Here is a 26,023-nt window from a genome sequence, read left to right on the forward strand (position 1 = left end):
ATATTGCTCTATTGCCTCGTGGTAAGCACCCATTAATTAATTAACCAAGCTAATAATTAATTAGTACATAAGCAAACCACTCAGTAATCCAGCTATTCCTCACATGGCTCCCATCTGGGGACAGGTATGAGCACTGACCGGGGCGGGGGGGGCGGAGGGCACACCCACCGTAGCAGTCACCGAGAAAGTTCTGGAAGGTGCAGGACCTTGTCATAAACATGGCCCGGGTAGACGTCTTTGCAGTTTCCCTGGTTGAAGATTTGCAGGTGTGCAGAGGACATGGAAAAGAGGTGAGCGTGACCGCGCCTGGTGTCCGCTCTCCTTGCACAGAGGCCCCCGTGTCACAGAACCAGCCAGGTCGTCCCCGTCCACAGGCTGCGCGGCTTCCTGTTGCGTCACAGGATCCATGTAGGCTCCTCAGGAGTGAGGGGAGGCAGTAACCCAGCAGCCACATCCCTGAGTAAATAAGAAGAATCCCTGCAGAGAGTTTCCTTTCTGTGAAGATGTTAACGAATATGAGCGCTCTGTCCCTGCCTTCAGAGGCGACCCTTCTGGGCAGACTGCACACAGCTGCCCACCCAGCCCCAGGGCGCCGATATCTTTGGGGTCTTCATCTTTTGGAGAATGAGCTTCTTTGGGGGAATCCAGCCAGATCCTGCCTGTTCAAAGAATACAGAAGTTGCTTGGTCTGAAATTAGCCCCCCTTAAACCGGTGGCAGCCGAGGTAGACAGAGATACCTTATGCCTGGATGTGCTGAGGTAGCAAACACTACAGGGAGTCCACGGGTGTCCCCTTCGGCCACACCTCTTTCCTCTCAGGCCGTGCTGATTCCCATCACCCTCGCTGCGTTCTCTAGAGGAGCCAAAGCTCACAAGCTGCCAAAGCGTCACTGCTGGGAGATGTTGGGTCTGGGGGAGGTGGTGGTGGTTGGTCTCCCATCCATCTCCCTAGTGCTGTCTTCTCTGGGCCCCTCAGAGGAAGAGATGGCCTTTACCGTTCTCCAGCTGTATGGTGTTACTGGGAAACTAGTCTTCTCTCGATAGGGCCACTATTTCAGAAAAGCAACTACAAGGGACTACCCCAGGGAGAAGGAAGGAGAGGGGAAGGAGGGGTGGGGTGCATGGCCCCCGGAGTGTTTGGGGAGTGGAGGGGCCGAGGAGGGATGAGGGATGGGTAAGCGCCGAGGGCACACCCATGTTATGGCAAGTGCTAGGACCACAAGATGTTTGCAGCATGGACTACACTCGTGAAACAGGACAGGCCTGGGTGAAGGCCGCTGGGGAAACGTTCCCGATGTAGACGTCTTCGGCAGGATGGGGTCTGTCTTTCTTGCCTTTGCCGCTGATTCCAGAGCTTGGAAAATTCCACAGTGCTTCCATCTGAGCTCAGAGGGGAATGTTTTGAAGATTCTGCACTCCTTTCAGTGACCTTTTGCCAAAATCTTCGGAATGCACGGTGACTCTAACCTGAATGAACAGAAAGCGCCATCTGTGGTTTTGAATTCCGAGTGGCCCCTTGTACTAACCTCAAACATCCCAGCTCCCCACCTCTCCCCAAAACAGGAAAGAGGCATAAAGATGATTGAGTAAACACTGCCCGTCTTTCTCATTTTTAGGGGTTCTTTGAACTTGAGAAGGGGGAATCGGGAAGTAGGAGTGAGCATGGTGTCAGGACACAAGGAGGGACCTGATGGCCAGATCCCGCCTTTGCCTGAGAGCTAGTGAGTCCTGGGGCTGCCTGGGTTGTCACCTTCGCTTAAAAGGACACCTGCACTGCATTCACTGCTGATAAGTCCTCCAGGCTGAGAGCCACAAGAACTGGGGTTTTTGGCCAGAGCCAAGAGTAACACCGGACGCCAGTCAGACAAAAGCCTGTTCAACTCTTTAAGAGAAACCGATCTTTATTTGCCTAGCAGGATGGTACTGGAGGTCACAATTTATGTGCGTGTTAGTGGCATGGATTTGGCATTTCCATTAGCAGCCCTATTTCAGGGGTTTTCCATCTCCTGTGAAAATGGAGGCTTTAAATAGTGTATTATACACAGTCACCATCTAAAAAGGGACGAAACCCTCCAAGAGTGTGACTTGGAGGAGCCCGCTGCCCAGGCATGGAGGGTTCTGATGCTGTGGCTTGCCTGTGTGTCAGCCGAGGGCATCCCACAGTCTGACGGAGAAAGCGGGAGGACAGGTGTCCCAGGCGCATCTGCAGCCTGGGGTCCGTGTTCTGTCAGTGGCCAAAGGATGTGCCAGGTTTGACTTCAGGTCCCCTTGCTGGCTGCCAGCTCACGGCCGTGACCATGGAGTAGTATCTGGGAACTCCATACTGCAGGCCTCCACTTAAAGGTCTGCATCCTCCACTGATGCGAATGACTTGCCATCTTGAAGAGACATCTCAGTTGTTCTATCCTGGGGACCACTTGAGTGATGTCTTCCAGGTTGGGGGGAGAAGCCACACCCAGGAGAGCCCACACTCTGGTTCTAAAGCATGTGGGTACGCATGCACACCTAACAGTCATACACGTTAAAGATATGGGAACATACAGACCCAGAGCCTGCAACAAGGGATCTGGGCTGGTGGCGGGGGCAGGGGGGGTGGCACTGGAGAGGGTAAGGAGGTGTGTTTCCTTGAAGTTGGTAGGAGTCAAATATTAATGGCTTGGGCTCGAGAAATCATAATGTGCCAAGGCCAGTGGCCCACACCTACAGAGGTATTCATAGGTTACATTTTTTTTTAGAATATTTGATTTATGTATTTATTTCAGAGAGAGAGAGTGAGAGTCGGGAGGAGCAGAGAGAGGGGCAGGGAGAGAATCTCAAGCAGATTCCTCACCGAGTGTGGAGCCAGACATGGGGCTTGATCCCACGACCCTGAGATCATGACCTGAAGCCAAAATCAAGAGTCAGGATACTTAACTGAGAGAACCACCCAGATGCCCCAGGTTACATTTTTATGTATTCATTTGTTTACTTATTTATCCATTCGTTAAATACTTATCAAGCACCCACTATGTGCGTAATCATATATTAGGTTCTGGGAACACAGTGCTGCGGAAAACAGAGCCCCTGTGTTCATGAAGCTCATGCTGTATAGGGAGACAGAGAAGTAAGTGAATGCGTCATACACAGGATAAATAAATACTGGTATATTGGAGGTGTAAGATGTTACAAGAGCACAACGTGAAGGCCTCCAACTGGGGAGGCCTCCTGGAGGTGGTGTCTGGTCGAAGTCATTACGTAAATGGAGTGAATGGAAGAGAAAGGGAAGAACGCCAGGCTGAGGTCAACGTGGGCTGAGGTCCAGAGCTGGGAGAGAATCAGGCGAGTTCATGAAACTGCACACGGCAGTGCGGAAGGGCACGAAGACCAGAGGCTGTAGAGATAAGTGGGCATAAAACAGGAAGGCCCTTGCAAACCACTTTAAGGAGCTCTGCCTTCCTCCTGAGGGCAAGAGGGAGCCCTTAGAAGCTCTGAGTCTGGGGAGCGACATCCGATTGACAATTGACACTCCGTGGTTGTGAATGGATGGGAGGCAGGGAGATGAGTTAGGATAATATTGCCACAATCTAGGCAAGAAGGTATGGTAGCTTAGAGAACTCAAAGATGGCAGCCCCTTCCTTGCTTGGGCGGTTGGGTGATGGGAGTAGGGCTCTTGACTGAAATGGGGAACGCAAGAGGAAAGTAGAGCTCTTTTGTTATTGCGCTCGTTCAGATAATGAACAGTTTTGATATTACAGCAGTAAGATGTCCAGGGGGGAGCTTTTGGGGAGGCATTTGGATCTGCAGTCGTGTGGGCAATTCAGAAGAGAGCGGCCCTCTGGACAGGTGTATTTGGGAGTCATCAACATGTAAATGATCTTGGAAGCCCTGGGAGTCAGCTAATAGAACAAAAGTATATCGAAGGAGAAGAGAGCTTACCACAGAATCCAGAGGAACCCCCACATGATGCCTCTCCAGAACAATCGAAACCCACATGGACACTGAAAAGTAATCACTGGAGGAAATAGGAGGGAGCCCGCGAGAGTGTGATGTTAAGGAAGAGGTTTCAAAAGGGAAAAAGTGGTCATCAATCTTAATGCTGCTGAGAAGTCCCCTAAGGGGAAGACGAGAAAATGTCTGTTGGATTTAGCGACCCGTGGGGATCACTGGTTATCAGAAACAAATGGTTTTGGTCTTAGTGGGGCAGTGGAGGAGATGATGGCGGGTGGAGGGGTTAATGAGCCTTGGGAAGGAGAGGCAGTATGTGCAGGTGGTCCTCGGAGTGGAGAGGTGGAGGAAGGTGACTGAGCCAAGGTTGGGTTCAGCAGGGTAGGAGCCATGCAAGGATAAGGGGTCAGGAGTTCGGGAATCAGCAAGGAGGCAGCTGGGAGTCGAACCGTGGGCCTGGAAGTATGGACAGAATGGAGCTAGATGGCAGGAAGGAAAGGGCATGCTAGGGATGTTTAGAGATGAAGGACTCGTTCTGGATGGGAGAAATTTGAAGGGTGGGAAGGAGGTTTACATTTAATACTTTAGAGGAAGAGCTCTGGTTGGTGATGGAAGGCCTGGAGTTCTCTCTCTGAGCACCTCCTGCAGTGGGCCCATTCATTCAGTTCGTGGCACCTGTTAACAACACCACTGTCCCCTTGCTGACACACCTGTCTTCCCACGGCCTGCACCCCGTCCCCTGGATCAGCGTTCTCAGAGGCTCCCGTGTCTTAGTTCACTGCCATATAGCACTGCAGTAGAGACTTTCCCTATATTATCACCAGGCTTCCCAGCAACCTTGCACGTGGGTATTGTGACTCTAATACAGATGGAGGAACCAAGACCCAGAGCCATTAGGACGTGCATATGACTCTATGGCTGGTAAATGAGTGGCAGAGAGAGGATTTGAACCCAGGTTTGGTCTGACTTCAAAGTCCAGGCTTTTGGCTGTACACTTCTTGGTGGCAAGAAGTTATCTTGGCATGGTAGCCTTGGGATTTGATGCCTGCACAGAATGGGAACTCGAAAAACGCTAGATGCGTGAGTGAGTGAGAATATGCCTGAGTGGTACCGAAAACAACGCTCCATACTGTGTCCCGAGGGAAATAAAAGTCCTAGCACCCGAAGAGAGAAATGAGGGTAACTGGAAGGCAGGAGAACAGGGCAGGAAGATGTGGCGATCGAGCAATGCTGGTGGTCGGTAGACAGAGCAGAGGAGTCTCTTCCGGCCACGGTGTTTATGACTGGGGCGCCAGACACCTGGCCGTGGCATGAGCGTCCCCATCAGCAGGCCCCCGTCCTGTCAGGGAGTGGCCCAGAAACTCCAGAGGAGGAACTGAAAGGGGAGGTACCTAGGAAACAAAATTCACAGGGGAGGAAAGAAGAACCCCAAACCACTATGTGACATTCAGCTTTGCATTTCCTTTTTAGAACCTGAGCTGGAGTTTTTCTCCAGACCTTCCTTCAGACGTCAGGGGTGTGCGTGCGTGTGCATGCGTGTGTGGTGTTGGCGGGGGGGATCACACTGCCCATCTGTTGTCTGGGGAACACACACTGCCATCTAACATGGCCTTGGGGCCCAGGCTCATGTCTGCTGGGCGCACCGCCCCCTCGCCCTGAGATAGAGGTCGTGAGTCAGGAATGCAGCCTACTCGCAGGGAACGTGCTTCCAGATTTGGGGGAAGTGGGAAAGTCTGGTGGATGGTGTTTTGTTTCTCTTTCTTGACCATAATCAAATTCCTCCCCCACCCTCCCTGAATAGCAGAAAGGAGCATCTCCTCCTTCCAGGCTCTCAGGGACATTATGTGCCTCCTCCTCGGTCCTCCATGGCTCCCTCTTGCTGAATAGTCAAGCCTGTCAGTGCACCATCCTCTGAGCACCATTACCAGTCCATTTCCTCCCTGGGTGGCAGGGCGTGAGGCCTCGTGGGCCAGTGCAGGGTCGTCCCTGAGGGACTGCGAGGAAGTGCTGGGGCCCAAGGGTGGGGGCCTGTCACCCTCAGTTTTCCACGTCAGACCCGCTGCTGCCACAGCACCTCCCCCAAACCTGCGTGCGTGCACCAGCCGCTGTCTGCTTTGGAGGCTGCGCCCGGGGAAGGGCGTGGGCAGCAGGTGTAGAAGCACAGGGAGCAGATGGAACCCCCTTGGACTGTGGGAGCTTTAAAGGATCATGGAGCCTATCCTCTTTATATCACAGATGAGATTGAGGTCCAGAGAGATGAAATTCATTTGTTTAATCCCTCATCCGCCCATTGGTCCTTCCTTCTACCCAGGAAATATTAATCAAACACCTCTCAGGCCCAAAAGGCCCAGCAGGGTGGAAGAGAAAGGAGGCCCTGCTCTCAGGTGGCTTTCATTCTGATGGGGAGAGGGAGAGTGTTAACCTTGAGCTTGAAGCCACTCAGCCAAGGCTGGTGGCAGAGCTGGGAAGTCTGGACCTCCTGCCGTGTCCTTTCTAAGGACCCATACTTCCCTGCTTCTGGGGAACATTCAGTTCTGTTCTTCAGTACAGGTAGAAGAGTGGGGAAGGAGTGAAATTGGTTTTTAGTCCAGATACATCTGGGCAGCAGAGGGGTTGTAGGAGGTACAAGTAACTTTTGACTGGTCAAGACTAAGCCTTCTTCTTCTTTTAATTTTTTTAAAAGATTTTATTTATTTATTTGACAGAGACACAGCAAGAGAGGGAACACAAGCAGGGGCAGTGGGAGAGGGAGAAGCAGGCTTCCCGCGGAGCAGGGAGTCCGATGCGGGGCTCGGTCTTAGGACCCTGGGATCATGACCTGAGCTGAAGGCAGACGCTTAACCGACTGAGCCACCCAGGCGCCCCTAAGGCTTCTTTTTATTTTGGTAAAATATATATAACATAGAATTTACTATTTTAACCATTTTTAAGTGTACAGTTGGTTCAGTGGCATTAAACAAAATCACATTCTTGGGCAACCTTCACCACCATCCATCCACAGAACTGCTCCATCCTCCCAAACTGAAACCATTCAAACACTGACTCCCCCCAGCCCTCAAGACAAGAATTCTCAATATTTTGTGCTGTGGGCCCCGGGCGCTGTCTGGTAAAATCTATGAACTCTTCCTTAGGATAATGTCTCTAAGTGCATAAAGTAAAATATGTAAGATTATAAATGGAGACGCTAAATATGGATATTAAAATATTTTTAAAAAATCATCTGTAGTACAGCATATGTGTTAATCTTTGTTATCCTGTTGAGCTCAAGGAATGGTTGAACATCCGCCGTATTTTTGCATGAGTGGTTTGCAGAAATATTTCGATATAAATGCAACATTTCTAATGTGGTATGCAAATACCTACACTGTCGATGACCGAACCATAAGTACAGCTAATCCAACCGGTTAGGTTTTTTGTTTTTTTGGTTTTTTTTGCTTTCATTTCCCCATTGAAGGAGCTGCTAAATTTTGGGAAGAGGTTGGTGAAAATAAAGATGTGATTATTTTCTTCTCCAAGTTCACCGGCCTCCTGAATTCTGTCCCTGGACAGCTTGGGGGCTTTGCGGGCTCTAGGTCAGGAAGCCCTGCCAAGACGGAGTTTGCCTTAACCTTTTCTGCCTAAAAGGGCAGTGCACGGGGCCAGGAGCATGCTGTTGGGTAGGACGTGGTGACAGAAACCCTCCCTGTGCATGCGCCTTTGAGCGAGGGAAGGCGGGAGCATCACAGGAACCCAGCCGAGGGGGTAAAGGTGCCCCCATTCTCCCCGAGCCGCCAGCCTGCTGTCTGAGGTGGGCGGGGCCAGTGCCCCCTGGAAGTGTGCCTTCTGGCGGCTTCCCCGCCCCCCTTCCACCCCCTTGTCCAAAGGCTCAATGCAGAAGGGAGCCATATGGTCCTTTGTGGACACATTTTCCCTACTACAGTATCGTCCTGGTGTGAATGCAGGGCCTGGCTCTCCAGTGTCAGCTGTCCCTCCCCTCCCTTGCAGCCCCCATCCCCTTGCAGCCAGCCCAGAGATGAGCAGGTTGTGGGGGGCAAGCTCTCTTGAGTCGGGGAGACCTGCAGAGTCGGGGTGAGTGAGGAGTCTTTCAGTAACACCCACACACACACTCACGCAGAAAACTGTTGAAGTGAAGTCAAATGTCTCAAAGTCAGATCCCTTTTTAGTATGAATTTGCTGTGTCTCATTCTGAGCACTAATTCCAATTTAATTGCAAGTGGCCTGAAGCCTCTTCAATAGGAGTAACAAATGGTTTGATTTTGTAAACTTCATCAGACTGCATTTTAAATGCGACACAGTAGCCCAACTCGAATGCCAATGAAGCACTGGAGTAGCTCTCTGTTTACTAATTATCCGTTTTTACTCCAAGCCACGCTGGCTGGCTTGTCTGATTAAATCGGATTTGTGGGATAGAGAACAGCTAGCAGAGTTTTCTCTATAGTAAACGAGATTGAAACTATGGGCCGCCTGGCTGCACACTGTAAATTATATTTCCTTTTAAAGGGGACGTGTCTCTTTTATTTCTCTGCCGCCCCTCCTGCATATTAAACTTTACGGTACAGAAACGGACCCGGCTCATCCTCCCCGAGTAGCCGGCTCGCTCCTGTTACTTTCCATGTTGCTCTCCCAAGAACTGGAAGGGAAACCCATAGCCAGATCCCGTGCTGTTCCGCCCAGCTCTGTTTCGGTTTCACTCCTTTCTTTTCTCCCCTTTGTCCTGGGGGTGAGTTTTCCTTACCCCATTATTCTAAAAGGCACCTGAGATGATTTGGAGTCTTCGAATCCATTCCGAGGAGACCAAACAAGAATTCTAACATGTACTAGGACCCAACACAAAGGGTTTGGCGTGTCAGAAAGACCCCGACGATGCGTGGTGTCCGCCTCCGCGTGGGCAGGGGTGGCAGTGTGGACTGAGAAAGAAGGTAGTCCGTTCTTGAAAAATTCACTTTGCTCTTTTGGTTCGCTCTGGAATGAAACACTTTCCTCTGACCAGAATGAAATGAAGATCACCTGGTTCCTCCCTGGGACGCACCCAAGAAAGCCAGGACGCAGGTCGGGAAGGGCTGGGATATTGGTGGACGGGCACCCAAGGTTGAAAGGCCCTTGTGCCTTCCCCTCACACCCTGGGGCCTGGGGCCTGGCCTGGAGCTCCTGGGTTCTCTTGTTTATTCCTCTCTATCTAGGAAGACCACCTCCACCCTTCATCCTTCCTATAAAACTCTCTCTCTCTAACTCCGTAAAACGAACGCAGGGCAGCTCTGAATAAGGAGTCATCAGGCTGAGCTTCAACTCAGCTATTGCTAAGACGTTCACTCCTGAGAGCTTGACCTGCCCCGCCCTCACTCTTGGTATCTACCTTTGTGCGGGAGCTTTTTATATTTCAATTTGCTTCTGAATGTCCTGTAAAATTAACGGTGTATGCACTTTCCCCCTTTTTGGCCATTGTGTGCGGTACAGTACGGGAAGGCCCAGTGCCTCTGAGAGCCTGGTTACCGTGGGAATGAATGGCCACCACACTCTCAGGCTCCCGGCCTCCTTTTAATTGTTGACAGTAAAAAGCATTTAAATGCTGCTTAATTTGTAATCATCTTCGGGGGGGGAAAGGAGAGGAACCATTAAAATGTCAGTAAAATGAATACGTCCTTCTCTCTCTCTCTCTCTCTCTCTCTTTTTTTTGGGGGGGGTTGGGTTTTGTTTATTTATATGGGGTTGCTTTTTCTTTTCAATGCCTGATGTGTGTCAGATATTGCAATGGCTCTGAAACAATCAGCATTTCACTTTATTTTGAGTATCTGTCCCCCCAAGCCCTGCTGCCCTCCCCAGCCCATTTTGGGTCTCTGGGTCTTTGCCTGCCTCGGTCTCTCTCTCCTTGTCTATCCCTGCTCTTCTCTCTGGACCTTCTTCTACCTCCACCTCACTGTGTCTGGAATACATCGGGGGTTTACAAGATGTGTTAAATAAGACCCCAGCTGAGTTGTTGTTTTCCCAGACACCCCTCTTGTTGGCCCTGGTTCCTTCCCCGGGGCCTCAAGATGACTCAGGGCAGGCCTGGGACTGGAGAGTTTGACTCTCTATAGAAAACGTCTTGTCCACCTGATGAACACAAGCAATGAGAGAGACCTGGTAAGAACTTATTATTCAAATAAGGACATTGGTCTTAATCTTCAGGTGGAACCACCGTGCTCCCATGAAGCTCTAGGCCCACTGTTGAGACTTCCAGTGCCTGTTACGTGTAGGCACAGGGCCCTAAGGAAATCAGAAGGGCCGGTTCTCTGACTCACCCTCTGTGAGGGTCGCTTGGGGGTCTTTTCTGTTACAACAGTGCTGGGGGCATGGGAGAGCAAGGCCTGCTTCCCTGTCCCCATCCCATCAGCACAGAAGGCTGCAGGTACCCTCAGACCCAGTGATTCAAGAATTACCCTTCTGAGTGGATGGCCAGTTCTGGAAGGAACTAAGTAGGTAACTAGTGGTCACTTGAGAGAAAGGACCTGCCAGGTTCTCTCAAGTCTGGCTTTCCCCATCTTCCTGAAACTCCGTGTCTCACAGGGCTGCTTGAGAAGGGTTTAGGGGTGATAAACCTGGATTTGCCCCTAGCAAATTCTCACTGAGGGTTAGGTCTTTTCTTTGCGTCGCCTGTGACTCTCCCTCTGTGAGCCTGAGACAGTGGTTTCCGGGGAAGCCTCGAGATTCTCTTTAACTAAAAGAAGGCTGTCAAATCAGACTTTGAAGGAGAAATGCCTGAACTACATCTCAGTGGGAGAACGGATCTTTCGGTCTTCAACAGGCCTCGAATAATTGACTGTTAGAATAGGGGGGAAAGCTTTCAAGGATCATTTTCTTCCACCTTCGTTTTTCCTGTGAGGAAACAGAGACGCAGAGAGGTCTAGTCACCTACCCAAGAGTGCACAGCGAGTTGGTCACTGAGCCAGGGCTTGAGGACAGGCCTTCTGGCGGAAGACCCCAGTGCTTTCCACTCTTCCATTGGGAGTATTTAGTAAGAAGTCCTAGGAAAGAGTAGGGCAAGAGGCTAATTACCCTGGCCTGTCCCTTCCCGTGTCATCCTAACTTCCCACCACACACTTCAGGGGCTCTTTTCCCAGAAGCCTCTAGGAGCAAAGGCGTTAGAGACAGAAGCCTGCAGAGAGCCGAGGGTACCGAGCTGAAGACCTGCCAGAGGGACTGAGGGAAGAACCCAGTGTAGCTCTGTGCTGATTCGCTAGCCACCTCCCTCCAAACATGCCAAGTAGGGAGCCCTTTGCCTTTGGGAGCTTAGAGGGTGGACAAGTGCGTGCCTCTCTCCTTTGAGCTTTATCCCTATAGAACAAGCAGCATAGAGAAATTGAGGAGGTCAGTTCTCTGTGTCTTGGCAGGAGAAGCTGCACACGGCTCTCTAAGGCAGTGCTTTGCCCACTCCCCAGCCCCATCTCTCCCAAGCCTGGTCCCATCTCCAAGGCACCGCTCCTCCACTGGAATGGCTAGTACCTGCCAGAAGCTTCTGATCCCCAGGGCTGGGCCCGGGGGCCGGGCTGGGCTAGGCGACAACGGCACGCTGCTGCCCCTTTCCTCTCAGGGCTGTTGAAGTTGGTCCAATTTTTCAATCGTGGGCCAATTAGTTTCACAAATGGGGGCCCCCGTGGTGCCAGGGCGCATTTGTTCCGGGCCTGCGCACTGGCCGGGCCCCATTGTCCTGCCTCCCACCCCCATGTGGGCCCATTGTCCTCACCCCCAGCGGGTGCCGCTTACTGCTGTTTCGCGGGCAGGCGTCCGCGGGCTCCAGGCTGCACGGCCGCAGCTGGTCGAGGTGCTTAAGGCCGCGGACCCTGTGACCTTTGCCCCAGTCCTGCTGTCATTTTGAAAGTTACAGACCAGAGGGCTGCATACCTCTCTGGATTTACTTCCCACCCCAAGCCAACCCCCTGCACACGCGCGGGTGTGCGCGCGCACACACACACGCGCACACACACACGCGCACACGCACACACGCGCGCGCGCGCTCACTGTCTCTCACTGGTCTCCTCTGTCTCCCTCCCCACCCCTCCTTCCCTTCTTCCTCCTCCTCATGCTCTTGTGGTGGAAATTTGGATTCAGTAGTGTCTGAAAGGCTTCAGGAACATGACTGGGAAGTGGCTGCAGGTGCAGGTGGGAAGGACGTACCCGGAGAGGCAACTGGTCACTTCTGGTGCAGAGGACGCTGTGACTTCTCCTTGTGTGGCTTTCAATCCTCGGCCTCCTTACTTCCGCATCAGATGCCGGGGCGGGTGGAATGGACGTGCACGTTGCTATTGGTTTGGCATCCTGCAGTTGAGTTTGCCCTTGACACCCTTTCTGCCAGGGGCCCGTACCCCCCTGGAAAGCGTGGCCCACCAGGAGGGAGATGGAGCAGGGAGGCGGTCATGTCACCAGGCGGCAGAGCACAGATCCGGTCCCTTTTTAACCTGTTGACTCTCTCTTGCAAACCAAACTCAACTTTCTTCCTCTGTTTAGTTTCCCTTCCTTCCTTTTCCACCCCCTTTCTTGTCCCCCTCCCTCAGTTTCTCCTCCTCTCCGGCTCGTTTGTTGGAGTGATTGACAAAATTAGTAAATCCATTCATGTTACTTTTATTGTGCAGGTCTCAATAAATCCCCTGTGTCCGGGGTGCACCTTAATGAGCTAGTGAGCTGACAAATTTGTTTACTGTAGCTGGAGGTGCCGAGTAATGAAATGCACTTGTGTCTGCAGCTCACTGCTAAACAAATACACAGTTTTCTGGAAGCCAGCTTTGCTAGCTGCTGCCTGAGGATGCAGCCACATTCCCCCAGAGACCGAGAGGGTGTGTGCGTGCACACGTGCACAGCGGTGTGTGCCTTGAGACATGTAATCACTCACCCATCCATGGCTTAGTTTTAAAACAAATTTGAATCAGCTCCTCCAGCTCCTCCCCTTTCTGGTTATTCATTGAGAACTCTCGGCTCCCTGGACTAATGATATGAAACCCTCACATTCCTCCTTTCCGTTGTGGAAATGGAAGGTTATATAGATGGCCTCCAAGATTCAAGAAAGAAAGGAAAATGGGTAGGAGGGCTGGATGAGGAGACTAGAATTGACCAGACTAGATGCCAAGGTTTTTAGCTTCAGGCTTGGTTTGAGAAGAGGTAACTGAACAGATGATTAAAGGTGTCCCAGCGGCAGGCAACTCTGTGTGTGGGAGACAAGCCCCCACGCACAGGCTTGTGGCTGATCTGGTTCAAGGCAGGCCTCCGGAGATGTTTTCTCAGAGTCTTCCCTAGCTGTCCTGAGAGGGAGGCTGACAGCGGTAAAGGATACAGTGGGGCTTGTCTCCCACTGTCAGGATCGGTCTTTCTCAGGAGTCAGTGGGCTGACGCTTTCTTGGGCTGGGCAGCCTGGGCCCTCAGTGAGCAAGCAGCTAACTTTCTGAAGAAGGCTGGGAATTCAGGAGCTCAACCCAAATGATCCTGTCACTTGTGCCCAAGAGAACAGCTAGCAAGAGAGCTCTTGGCCCTTTCTCCAGTAGATCCCTTGAAAAGCCGCCAAACCCTCAGTGACGGTACAGGAGGGAGTGAAAAGGGAGGCACCCCTGCCGTTGTGATGGCTGGGCATTCATTTCGTTTCTGTCTGCTCTCTGTCCCTGCCCCTCCGCACCTGTAGCCTTCTCGATCCTCTTGAGATGCAGACAGGCTTCCTGCCTGTGGTGTGAGTCAGCCTTGGGCTGCTTGTCTCGGTCTTTTTCTCTTGCACAGTGGATGATGCAGTTCTTCCGTGTTCTTTAACAATGACGGCGGGGTGGGGGGGGTTGTGGGCAGAGGAGGGAGCAAGGAGAAAGATAGGGAAGGGGAAAAGGCAGCAGTCTCAATGATGGTTTTGGTGTGTGGCTACCAGGGTTGCCTGTGGCCAGAAATGGCATCTAGGAGTACAGAGGAAGTAGAAAGACCTTTCTGAAGGATTTGGGGGTCAGGTTGGGGGTGGAGGGTGGGAGATGGTTCCAGTTTAAGTCAGGGTTTTTGCGGGGCGCCTGGGTGGCTCAGTCATTAGGTGTCTGCCTTCGGATCAGGTCCTGATCCCGGGGTCCTGGGATCGAGCCCCGCTTCGGGTTCCCTGCTCGGCGGGAAGCCTGTTTCCCTCTCCCTCTCCCCCTGCTTGTGTTCCCTCTCTCGCTGTGTCTCTCTGTGTCAAACAAATAAATAAAATCTTTAAAAAAAATCAAGGTTTTTGCAGTCCCCCTAAAGTTGAGATTTTCTTCCTCTGGGGAGAAAAAACCGTTGGGGGTGGTGGGGAAGGCGGCTGTTGCTTGGCTGGGTGAGGTTAGGTGGGGTTGGACCCGACAAGCCTGTCTGTGGGCCGCGTGCACGCACATCCACACACAGGCGTGCCCGCAGTCCAGCACATGCACACGTGGCAGTCATAGCCAGCTTGCCAAAAAAAGCCAGAGTATATTTAGATCCCTCTGCTCTTTTGATTAAGAAACTGCTTATGCTGGAGATAATAAGAGCCTTGTTCCAAGAAGGTGTAGCACCTGAACATCCCTTCCAGCTGTGTACCCCTCTGATCCTTTTCCTTCCTTGCTATTAAAGAGCTAATTGGTATGGAAATGGCACAGGTGTAAACATGAGGGTTTTGTGTCTCATAATTTCAGGCCCGGTCATCACCTGGGTGAAATAAATATCCTGGATCTGTGTCACCCCTCATGCCTCTTGTTCCACCCTGGCCTTGGCTTTCTCCCATTCTTTGGCTATAATTAAACTTGTTTTAAATTGAGAGTCTGCAAGTTGGACATGCCCTGCAGCCAAAACGGGCCATGCTGCCCTTGGGGCGGGAGGGTGGATGAGCTGTGGGTCACCATCTCCAGAGACAGAAGGGAGGCAAATGGTAGCCGGGATATTTGCATGGGTCCTGCCCACGTTAGCTAGAACCAAGCTTTTCATTCAAGAGTTTATTTCTTTTTTCCTTTTTTAAAATTTGACAGAGAGAGACACAGTGAGAGAGGGAACACAAGCAGGGGGAGCGGGAGAGGGAGAAGCAGGCTCCCCGTCGAGCAGGGAGCCCAGTGCGGGGCTCGATCCCAGGACCCTGGGATCATGACCTGAGCCAAAGGCAGATGCCTAACGACTGAGCCGCCCAGGCGCCCCTCAAGCGGTTATTTCATTCCATTACCTCTTTTATATTACCTTCAGCAATAAACCGTGTCAGGCAGACACCCTTGGAGCACACCTCAATACTGAGCCCTATTCGTTCCTCGGAAGAGCAGAGGAGGGGCTGTTCTTTGACCTGATACATTATTTCCTTGGATCCAGGCTAATTTATGTGCCCGGTTTACATTATCATTTCCGGATTGATAGAAAGCAGTACAGTTGCAGAATTTACATACTCAAAAACATGTGTCCCTTGCCTCCAAATAGCACTGGGAAGTTGGAGTTGGAAAGGGCAGGTGAGTTAGGAATGGGAATGCCGTTTCCTAGAGGAAGAAATGAAGCCCGGGGTCACAGCGCCAGGCAGGCTGCGCCTCAGGGCCAGCACTGAGGGCTTCTGCCAGATTCACTGCATAATGTGGTAAAAAACTGGTCCTTCTGTGGTTTCAGTCTTCGCTGCCGACCCACAGAGCTCAGACACGGAGTAAGAACTAAGGGAGTCATGTCTAGCCTACCAGACAGACGCGAGAGGCCCCAACAAGATCAGATGCCTGTGGGTCACTTGGTGTTACTGATTTCCAAAGAGAGTCTTGCTGGAAGTGCTCGGTAATGACTTCATTTGGTCTGAGCTTTCCTCTAGCTCTAGCTGTCTGGCTGTCTCTACTAGGACTGCCTCCACCTCCGGTCCCTTGTCTGCCCCTTGTGATTGTCCCACAGCTCCTTCCTTAGCCTCTTATGCACCATACAGTTAGTGACTGAGTGCCCATGCTATGCCAGGCCCTGTGGTCAGCTTGGGGAAATATAAAGATTGAGGGACCAGTCCTGCTTTGGAGGGCTTACAGTCTAGTAGGCAGAGCTGAATGTCAAAAATAAATGCATCAGAGGGTTTTACATGCTGTAGTCATGAGGGCTTAGAGGAAGAAGATGTTCTTGGCATTGAGTCCCAAATGGTGTAACTCATCCAAGATGCCTCCTCTAGAATCAACTTCCTGGAAGCAGCGGCCCAGAGTCAATAAAGCAACTTCAGCTCGTCTCCTGCTCAGGGCAGCCGTGATCCCCATCCGGGCTGTCCGTTGCTGCAGGGGGGTGCCCGTCTGAGGGGGGAGGGGGGCATGCAGGCTGGGATCCAGCCCTCTTCGCTCACCAGAGCCGTGCGCCCAGGCGACTATCTGTGTCTGCCCACAGTCAGAGGCATGATTTTCTAATTCAGACAAAGGCGGCGTCTGGGCTGGCAGGGGCTCTGCTATCACTTTATAGTTACAAAGCCTTTGCACGTGGGTTTCTCATTTGATGCTCTCAGCAACAACAGTGTGGCAAAGGATGAGCAAACCCTGGTCCAGAGAAGTTCAGTGACTTGCTCAGAATCACAAGGCAAGTAAGCGGCAGAACCAAGACCCCTGTGCTGCTTTTGTTTCCCTTGGGCCACGCTGACCAGATGATTTCTTACGGTTTTCTGCAACCAGGGGAGGCTCCTCCTGCCTCCCCAGTGGTATCAGGCATGAGGTCTCTCTCTAGCAGAGGAAGGAGCACCAAGCATCTCTGGGGTTCAGGCGGTGTGGGGAGCAGAGGGGCGTAACCCTGCCCAGCCTCTTGCCCGGCTGCACATCTCCCGGTAACTAATGAATTGCTAATACAATTTTCTAGATAATTTTATTTCCATAGTCCCACATTTTAATGTGTTTCCAAAAGCTAGCATTTATTTGCTTAATCTCCCAGTGTAATAGAATCTGCCCTGACTCATCATACATGCGAACAATCAGCTAGGCAGAAACTACAGCAAATTGTTTAATAACTCAAATCTAGTCTCTAGATTTTTAGCTTGCATGCACCAGGAGCTTTTCCCATGTCTCTTCCGTTCCCCGCCCCCCAACCTCTTCCTTTTTAAATATTTTTCCATCTTCTCAGCTGTTGGTCTCCAAACAGAAGAGAGGGGAGAATGGATACGGGGCCTCAGAGGTCCCTTCTCCTCATCTCTGTACCTCGGCCGGTGTCCTCAGTGGCCAAGGAGGGCCCCTGAGCCTTGTGAGATGTCCCAGGAAGGGGGGGAGAGGGACCCTTGCACGGACATGGTAGAATTTCCTTCCCAAGTGAGGGTGATATCACCCAAAACCAGCCGCCAGGGTGCAGAGCTGGCCATCCGGGGCCACCACGCTTCCCAGCTGAGCCCCCGTGCCAGGGCCTGTCACGCCATCTGCCCTGGACCTCATGTTTCCACTCTCCTCCCCCGGGGGGGGCATTGCCCTTATATACAGGCTGGTTCCTGTGGGCACCCCCCCCCGGCCATTCCAGGCACCACACTGGCCCCACTGACCTTCCCTGCTTATCTCCACCCTGTAGGGCTGTCGTGTGCCCCCCTCCCACCGCTCTGCAGGTTGCTTGCAGTGTGTCCCTAGCCTGGCCCCTGTAGCCCTCCTTCCGGTCCTCGGCTTCTCAGTAGTCTTCATTTCTCAATGCCACAGTCCTCATGGAGTCACCCTGTCTTATCCCCTGGCAGGTCACCCTGTCTGTATCCCCAGCTCGTCTGGGACCCCAGTTCTCTGGTTGGTCTCAGCATCCCCTCTGTCACCTCACGGTGCCTGCACTTGGTCACTGCACGTTGAGTGTGCTGGATGGGCACGAAGTGGGTTCAGGCCATCCTGAGAGGTATGGGTGGCCTGCGGGGGGAGGCGGCTTTGAGGAGCCTTGGAAAGACCTGGGGGGCTGAGTGCCGTGGTGTCCTCAGGCCATCCTGCTGGGGGGTACCGGCCCGCAAAACTCCTCTGGGCCTGGCATTGTAGGCTTGGAGTGGCCCTACTGGGAATGTCACGCTCCCTCTGACCCAGGTGCCGTCCACCCTGGGGATGTCTGGGGATGCCTCAGGAGAAATCCGTCCTGCTGAAGGGCACAGCTTGCCCACGAGGCCTGCTCCAGCTTACCAATTCCAGGCAGCTGTTTGACATGTGGCTTACGTGGGGCCCATGCTGGGGGCCCTCGGGATGAAACAGCCAGGGCAGCCATGTCACAGACCTCGCTGCAGATGGACTGCGCACCTGGGCGTGTTGAGCTGCCCGGGATGGGCACTGAGTGCTCGCCGTCAGCCCTTGAGCTGCCTCCGCCTGGCAGGCCGCTCCCCTCAGCCAGGTGCAGCCAGGCACCCCGTTACCTCCCTGAGGTCTTGCCCCGGGACGTGGGAAGGCTTCAGAGAGCTGTGCCTTGTGACCCTGCTTCCAGCCCGCTCCCCCGGGCCTGGGTTTTCTAACCGTCGCTGGAGGAGGCCCTGGACCCACTGGGGCTCCCGGCCCAAGCGGGATGAGAGCCAGCACGCTGGCCCTATCGTGCCTCTTCCAGAAGCCCAGACAGACAGGAGGCATGTCCGAAACAGACCCGGGCCTAACCCTGCGGTGCCTGAAATCAGACAGACCTCGACATTTTCAAATCTCAGCTCTACCTCTTCTGACTGTGTGACCTCAGGCAAGTTGGTTAATCGCACTGTTTTCCCGTTTGTGGAAAGGGGGATGAGAGCGCCTGCCTTGGGGGGGTTGGATGCTCGCGTTAATTGAGATGGCAGCATAGATAAAGCACATGTATTAGTTCCTTTCCCTTGTGTTCGTTGAGGCCAGGAGCAAAACGGTGCTCCTGCTTTGTGTTCAGCCTTCCCTGGACCTGGATGCAGGCCGCAGCTGCACGGGTGGCCATGGGGGGTGGAGGAACAGGAGGATAGAAGGGTCTGGCCTTCCTGCTAGTTCATCCTAAACCCAGCCACGGATGGGCCTGGGGCAGCGAGAATAGACCAGCCCTTTGCTGTCTCTGTGGATGGACCAGGGTGGCAGCAAGGTCTTCATGCTGTCCCTCTCTTCACCCCACTTCCCTACACCGAGCTCCTTGATCCAGCACTGAGCAACCAGGGCTCTGCCCTTGCTCCCCTCTGGGCTGTGTTGACAGATGCTAGGCCTGCCCACCTTTCCCACTTGTGTCCTTTACACAGGGCCAGGCAGTGCAGGGCTGAACACCAGTGCTACTGGTTAGATGCCAGCAAGAGGGGAGCAGATGAGCTTCCCAGGGGAGCTGACGTGCTTAGGGAAGTACGATCCAAAAGGGCGGGCAGTGAGCACCAGTGAGGGCTCAGAGGGTGGGTCTCCATGCTTCCTCGTGTGCTGCTGTACCCAGAGAGGTTAGTGGCTCCCGAGCAGGATCTTTCTTTGTAGGATACCACGGGGTACTTGTCTAAGCTTCTGATCACTGCAGAGAATGGCCAGACAGAATGAAATGAAAATCTCATGCCACTCACTAGCTTCAAATCCTTTGACGGTTGCCCACTGGTCTTGAGATGCAGCCTAAATGTCTTCACATGGTTTTCAAGAAGCGCATGTGACCTGGCCCTGCCTACTTCTTTGACCTTCCCTCCACTGTCTTCCCACCTCCCTAGCGATTCTGTTCTTCTGTCTGATCCTCTGATAACTGCGTTTCTTTCCAGGCTGGAGTGTTCATGGATGCTCTCCCCCACTGGTCCCTTGTGCTGGGTGACATCTATGACGACAGCAGAGACTTTGTAGAGTTTTCCATGGTTAGATTCCCCAGTGCCCAAAAGGGAGTCCTCCTTAGAGAAGGTACTAGAATAATATTTGCTGAATGAAGAGACTCTCAAGATGGGTGCTTTGGTGGGGCGCCTGGGTGGCTTAGTCGTGAAGTGGATGCCTTCGGCTCAGGTCATTATCCCAGGTCACGATCCCGGGATCGAGCCCCGCGTCGGGCTCCCTGCTCGGCGGGAAGCCTGCTTCTCCCTCTCCCGCTCCCCCTGCTTGTGTTCCTGCTCTCGCCGTCTCTCCCTCTGCCAAATAAATAAATAAAATCTTTAAAAAAAAATGATGGGTGCTTTGGTGAAGGGAGAACTGTTTAAAAGTAGAGGGTCTGTAGCTAGCTCCAGAGAGGGTTCAGACCCAGGCCGCCTGGGTTGGGACTGCGTCTCTGCAGCTTCTGAGCTCCGTGGAACTTGGGGCAAGTTGTGCAATTTTGGTGTCTCATTTGCCTTGTCTGAGAGGGGAGGTGGTGGAGCCTGCCTTCCGGAGACGGGACGAGGTGGTGGAGCCTGCCTTCCGGAGACGGGACTTTCACTTAGCTCCGTTCAACCAGGGGCTGGCACGTGCTGTCTTCGTGATTGTGATCCCCCACAGAGGCCACCCCGACTTCCCACCTCCTGCCCCAGACTCCCAAAAGTCCCCCTGACACATGCCATCTTTTTTTTTTTTAAAGATTTTATTTATTTATTTGCCACAGAGAGAGACACGGCGAGAGAGGGAACACGAGCAGGGGGCGTGGGAGAGGGAGAAGCAGGCTTCCCGCGGAGCAGGGAGCCCGATGCGGGGCTCGATCCCAGGACCCCGGGACCATGACCTGAGCCGGAGGCAGACGCTTAACGACTGTGAGCCACCCAGGCGCCCCGACACATGCCATCTTAATACCCTGCCTTTGACACAGCCCCCCACACAGCTGCTGACTCACGTTGGTTGTTGTGACGGATTTGTCTCTTTGCCATAAGGGTGAGGAGTAAGTCGATTTTGTCCACTGTTGAAGCCACACGCTAGGTGTTCCCTCAACACCGCATGGCCTGGCCCGCCTCTGGGTTCGCCCCCGAGCCTGGGGGAGTAGAGGCATAGCCCTGGCTCCTGGCCCTGGCTCTAGCCCGGATGAGTCAGGAGAGGCTGTGTGCTCCCCGCTCCTGAGCTCTCTCCCGCTCCTGTTCCCTGCAGGCACGGACATGGCCGTCTTCTGTCTGCTATGTGGGAAGCGATTCCAGGCACAGAGCGCGCTCCAGCAGCACATGGAGGTCCACGCCGGCGTGCGCAGCTACATCTGCAGTGAGTGCAACCGCACCTTCCCCAGCCACACCGCCCTCAAACGCCACCTGCGCTCACACACCGGTAAGCCCGTCCAGGGGATGGCTGGCTCAGAGTCTCTGGGAATCCATGTCTGCATTTACCTCCAAAAACATAAAGGGGAGGTGTCAGGCTGAGTCGGCCCTCAGCCCTTCTTTGCTCAAGGTGGGCATGGAGGGGCTTCCATTGTACAGGTAAACATTGTTAGTTCTTCTCCCCCTCCTATCTTGGGGACCTGTGGGTCTCAGTCTCTCTGCGCTCAATGGAGAGGGTATTCATTAGAAATGCAGGCTCTTGGGTTCCACCCTCAGAAACTTTGACTTCATGGATATGGAGAGGGAGCCAAGACTCGATGTGATGAATAAGTATTCCCAAAAGATTCGGATGCAGGTGGACCCAAAACGCATTTGGAGAAAAACCTACCCGCTTGGTCACCTCTCCCTGGCCTCCACGCCATGGACACACGCTCCTGACATCAGCCCTGGGCTCCTAAGGGCATGTTGCAGAAGTGGTCCTGCTTGCTCTAAAATAACAGAAGCAAATTTTCTGTACTTGGCCATTAACCTTGATTAGGGGAGACGATGAGGGCATATAAACAATGAGCCAGATGATGGAGGAGGAAAGTAGTCGTGAGTCAAGGGGTACGGGCTGTGTGCCCAGGTACCGGCTCATCCCTGCCGCCACCCTCTAGGTTGACCCTGGGGGCCAGGAGGCAGATTGCTTTCTTGTAGCAACCTCCGATCCCCTAGCAAAGTAATGGGTGACTTAAATTCATCCCTTTCTCTAGGACAAAATTGGGTCTTCGCTGACAGCACATGGATAAAGGAGTGTCCCTTTCTGAGTCTGCGTGTGTCTCTGCTCATGTGTGCTCTTTCCTGAGTTTGGAGTGAGAATGGGGAACAGGGTGGGGTCAGGGAGATAGAGAGGCAGACTCCATATCAGGATCCATAACAGGGTGTGGGCTCATGTCTCTTGGAGAGGGTATCAAAAGTTGTGTGCCTCAAGACAGGAATGGTAGGACCTTCTCTCTCATTCTTGGGTCTTGTCACAACTCAGGGATTAAGTATGCAGGCCAGGCCTTTCTTGGGTGGCAGTCTCTGCTGATGGAGGGAGGGGCTTTACTTATCATGGACTGAGCAGGTCTGTCCTGCCCAAGAGTGTGCATCCTCCTCCAGGAGCCTGCCTGGCCTTGCACTTTCTGATGTCTTTCACTTGAGGGGAACGTATTGCCTTAAGCATCACCTGACTTGCTTGGAGTCATTGAGGTTTGCTGGCATAAGACAAGGGGAGGTCCCAGAGGGTAGGACCCGACAAGAAGGGCCAAGGAGGAAGGGATGTCTCCTCTGTAGTGACCGTGTATGCGTCCCCTGCAGGTCTGTGCACTCTTCTGTCCACACTTCCCCCCCGACTGGGTCCCCAAGTTCAGCCTTAACATGGTGGCCAGTCACCTTTCAGCCGCTGCTGAGCATGCTGCTAGGTCAAATCAGTTGGCTGCATGGGACTTAAATGATCCCAACCTGCTGAGTCCACCCAGGATATGCCCTGCTCTGCCCGTGCTCCCTTCTAAGAGTGCAGACATCAAAATATCACCTGCTCCTGTGTCAGTCATGGCACAGATCTGTGGGGAGGGGCTCTCTCCAGACAGAGTTTGGGAGAAGTACTTGTTTAATCTCGGAAACGTGGAGCACACTGCTGCCCATGCACGTGCGCACAAACTCCCATCGATTTTCACACCAGTGAGGCCCCGTGCACACAAGCTCTCTACAGGCCGAGCACACCCGCCACACAATGCCTCATTAATATTCCGTTGTTCTTGGCCCGGTTGCTGCTGGGGCCGGGTGTTTAGCATCGGCAGCTGTGTTTGGTAGGTTAGTCCAGCCGCGCTCTTGGCATTGATGGATCCCTGATTCACACGGCTCATCATATAATAAACTCTCAGCTGTGCTAAAGGGAGGGGCTGACAGGGAGGGGCCCGAGGAGCTGCCGGGGTGGGGCCTGGCTGGTGCCACGGAAACCACCAGGTGAGGCCAGGCCACTGGGGTCACAGATGCGCTGGGCAGGCCAGAGGGGCTCTAATTAGTCTCGTTTGTCCTGCACTTAATGTCAAGCTCATTAAAGAGGCTACAGAGTTAATCAACATACCACAAATTGGATTTTGAGTTCTGCAGTTAGTTTTGCGTACATTATGGCAACACGGACACCATTAACTCTCAGGGTGAGGATTTTAGGCCAGGTGATTGCCATGCTTCAAAGTGTGTGTGTGTGTGTGTGTGTGTGTGTGTGTGTGTGTGCGCGCACGCGCGCACACACTCGTGCATGCATGTGTGCATATGTCTTTTTTTTCTTCTAAGTTCTTTTTACTCCTTTCCCTGGGCTGACTCTGGAGATTTCCTATTTAAACTCGTTTAACATGTGATCCACTTCATAATTAAATTCATAAAACTCTGGTCAAACAAACCTCTCTGCTTTAACCCTTCGTTTTTTAAACTCTTAGCCCCCCCCCCCGGAGGGGGAGGCACAGACGGCAGTTCCCCCCCAGCCCCCTCACCCCCCGGCCAGGTGGCTGCCGAGATGTACGTTTTAATTACCGGCTCTCGTTGGAAGTCTCACGTGGCCCTTGCTTTATTTATTTATTTATATCTTAATGAGGATACTGAATCCTTGATTAAAGTCGTTATCGTTGCCAATTCGGCGGGGAGGGGTGTCGGATGTCAGACGGGGGGGCCGTGTGTGCAGACGTCTGCACAGAGAGGGAGTGGCACGCGAGCACAGGCCTGCTCAGAATGACCCTCACTCGGACAGACGCACAACTAAGGAGGACCAGGGTCTGCACGGACCTCTGCTCCCCTGGGGTTGGGTGGGGCTGGCGGCTGGTCCGCACAGCCCTGGCAGAGAGGGGCCGAGCAGGGGCTGAGAACCCCGGGATTTGCTCTGTCTCAGACCTGCACGTGCCTCTGAGCCAGGGCTGTGCCTTCTAGATGGGTACGAACTGGGGGACCGGCTCTGCTCCTCCAACTTCTCCCGTCTGACTCCTCGTGGAAGTGCTCGCACCCACCCCTCTCTGCCTTTGGAGCTTCTTGCAGAAAGAGAGCCCTCAGCAAGCAGACCCCAGCATCCACTCCCCACAGAGCCTTAAAAACCCTTCAGAGCCATCAGAAGAGATGAGGATTTATGTGGGGACAGGGGCCTGCGTTTGGGGCGGTGGGGGGGGGAGGTTTGGTTAGCGGCCTGAGGAGGAGAGAGACAAGAGAGTAAAATATCATTTTAAAGAGGAAGTGAAGGCATAGGCATGCGAGTCTATAACAAGAAGGACAATTTATGCCCAGGCACGAGTGCAGTTTGACATGGGGATAATGAAAAAACGTAGGTCATTGTGGATGACTTAAACCTTCAGCAGCTGAAGAAAATGTATGAAATGCAGAGGACATTACACGGTTGGCAGCCCCGCACATCTGCAGAGGGACAAGTGAAATACAGTGGGCCATTCTTTACCATAAACTGTGGTTGTTGGAGATGCAGCCCAGAGAAATTGTAATTACAGTGACAAGACGAATCAGCGATATTTAAATATTCATGAGCAAAGTCTGGGGTGATCCATCTATCTTTATTGTCTCTGCCTTCACTCCTGTAATAAATAAGTCGCTGAAGGCCTCACCTTTCAGCCCCCAAAGCCTCCACTTTGGGTACAAGGCAAAAGACGGTGAATCTGCACACCGCAACCTCTCACCCTCCAGGGGCCTGGAAGGGAGGCTGACAGGCACAGCCTGCAGGCCGAGGGCCGGCTGCTCTCCCCGAGCTTCGTCTACCCGCCCCTTCCGAGCGTCTGCTCCAGCTCGGCCCTGTTCTGCGTCCCTGGGCAACGAGGGTTAACAAGACTCCCTTCTTGCCCTTGAGATGCTTCCATCCTGGAGGCAGGGTGTGCGTGGCAAGAGAAACAGGACTGCGTGTCACTTAGCCATCTGATAAGTTATCACATGTCCAGACTCCGAAACCAGATCTGAATCCCGACTCCACCGCTTACAAGCTATCTGACCTCAGAGAGACCATCTAAGCATCATCCTTCCCCTCTGTATGATGCGAATTCCGCCTCTCTCGTCAGGTGATTGCAGTGATTACTGATAAGATGTGTGTAAGGTTCCTAGCACGGTAGCGAGCACTCAACAGATTGGTCCGTTTTGATTACAAAGTCCCATAAAAATTATCCTGCTACTACGATAACATCGTGCTAGGCATTTCTTCTTTTTTGGGACGGAAGAAAGTGACTCAGTGTGCCTGGGTGGGAGGCGCTAAAAGGACACTTCCAAACCATGCGGATGTGTGAGCGGGGCCTTGAAGGATCACTAGGAGTTTGCTGGGGGGCGGGGAGAGGAAATCAAGCAGAGGGGATAGTTGCTGAAGCTGGGGAGCAGGGAGAGAGCAGAAGGCATTTGGGGGACGGTATGTTCTAGTTCCCCAAATTGAAGGGGTGTTTTTGAGGGTAGGGGGGGTCAAGCTGGAATGGCTTTTACCCCTGACCTATAGGAAAGGGAGAGAAGGTAGCACGGGAAGCTGGGGGGCAAGTGTCAGAGTGCACGGGTCTGCTCTCCCCTTGTGGGAGCCTGCTTGCCGGGGCCTGCTCTTCATCCTTGAACCAGTCGGGCTCTCTCTTCCTGAGACTGGCTCTGGACCCATGGACGAGCCCTGGGCCCCGGCGAAGTATGCTCAGGTGTGCACATGCATGCTCCCCGTTCACACGGGGGGGGGGGGGGAGGTCCTGACGTCGTCTTTGGAGAACGGTGGTGAAGACAGGCAGTCTCTTCCTGGCACACTGACCGTGCCCTGCTGTCTCCTAGAGAGGGGACGGGGGGGAGGCAGGGCCCTGATCCAGCCCTTTGTCCCCACAGGCGACCACCCGTATGAGTGTGAGTTCTGTGGCAGCTGCTTCCGGGATGAGAGCACACTCAAGAGCCACAAACGCATCCACACGGGCGAGAAACCCTACGAGTGCAATGGTTGTGGCAAGAAGTTCAGCCTCAAGCACCAGCTGGAGACGCACTATAGGGTGCACACAGGTACGGAGGGCCAGTGCAGGCCCCTGAGGCTGGTGCAGGGACCTGGGTGTCAGGGGCAGGGGGCAGGTGGTTCGC

General features: G+C 53.2%; 1 protein-coding gene across 2 annotated transcripts in view; it reads left to right on the forward strand.

Moving 5' to 3' along the window:
• ZBTB16 (zinc finger and BTB domain containing 16) overlaps nt 1-26,023 on the forward strand; it is a 183,980-nt gene that overhangs the window by 150,935 nt on the left and 7,022 nt on the right. For both annotated transcript variants that reach the window (XM_025893536.2, XM_073903778.1), the window contains exons 5-6: nt 20,772-20,942; nt 25,781-25,948. In XM_025893536.2, the coding sequence (XP_025749321.1) occupies nt 20,772-20,942; nt 25,781-25,948 (339 nt within the window). The remainder of the gene's footprint in view (nt 1-20,771; nt 20,943-25,780; nt 25,949-26,023) is intronic.

Source organism: Callorhinus ursinus, unplaced genomic scaffold (genome assembly GCF_003265705.2).
Source record: "Callorhinus ursinus isolate GAN/ISIS: 27379988/994484 unplaced genomic scaffold, GSC_fseal_2.0 scaffold19, whole genome shotgun sequence".
NCBI classification, from domain to species: Eukaryota; Metazoa; Chordata; class Mammalia; order Carnivora; family Otariidae; genus Callorhinus; species Callorhinus ursinus.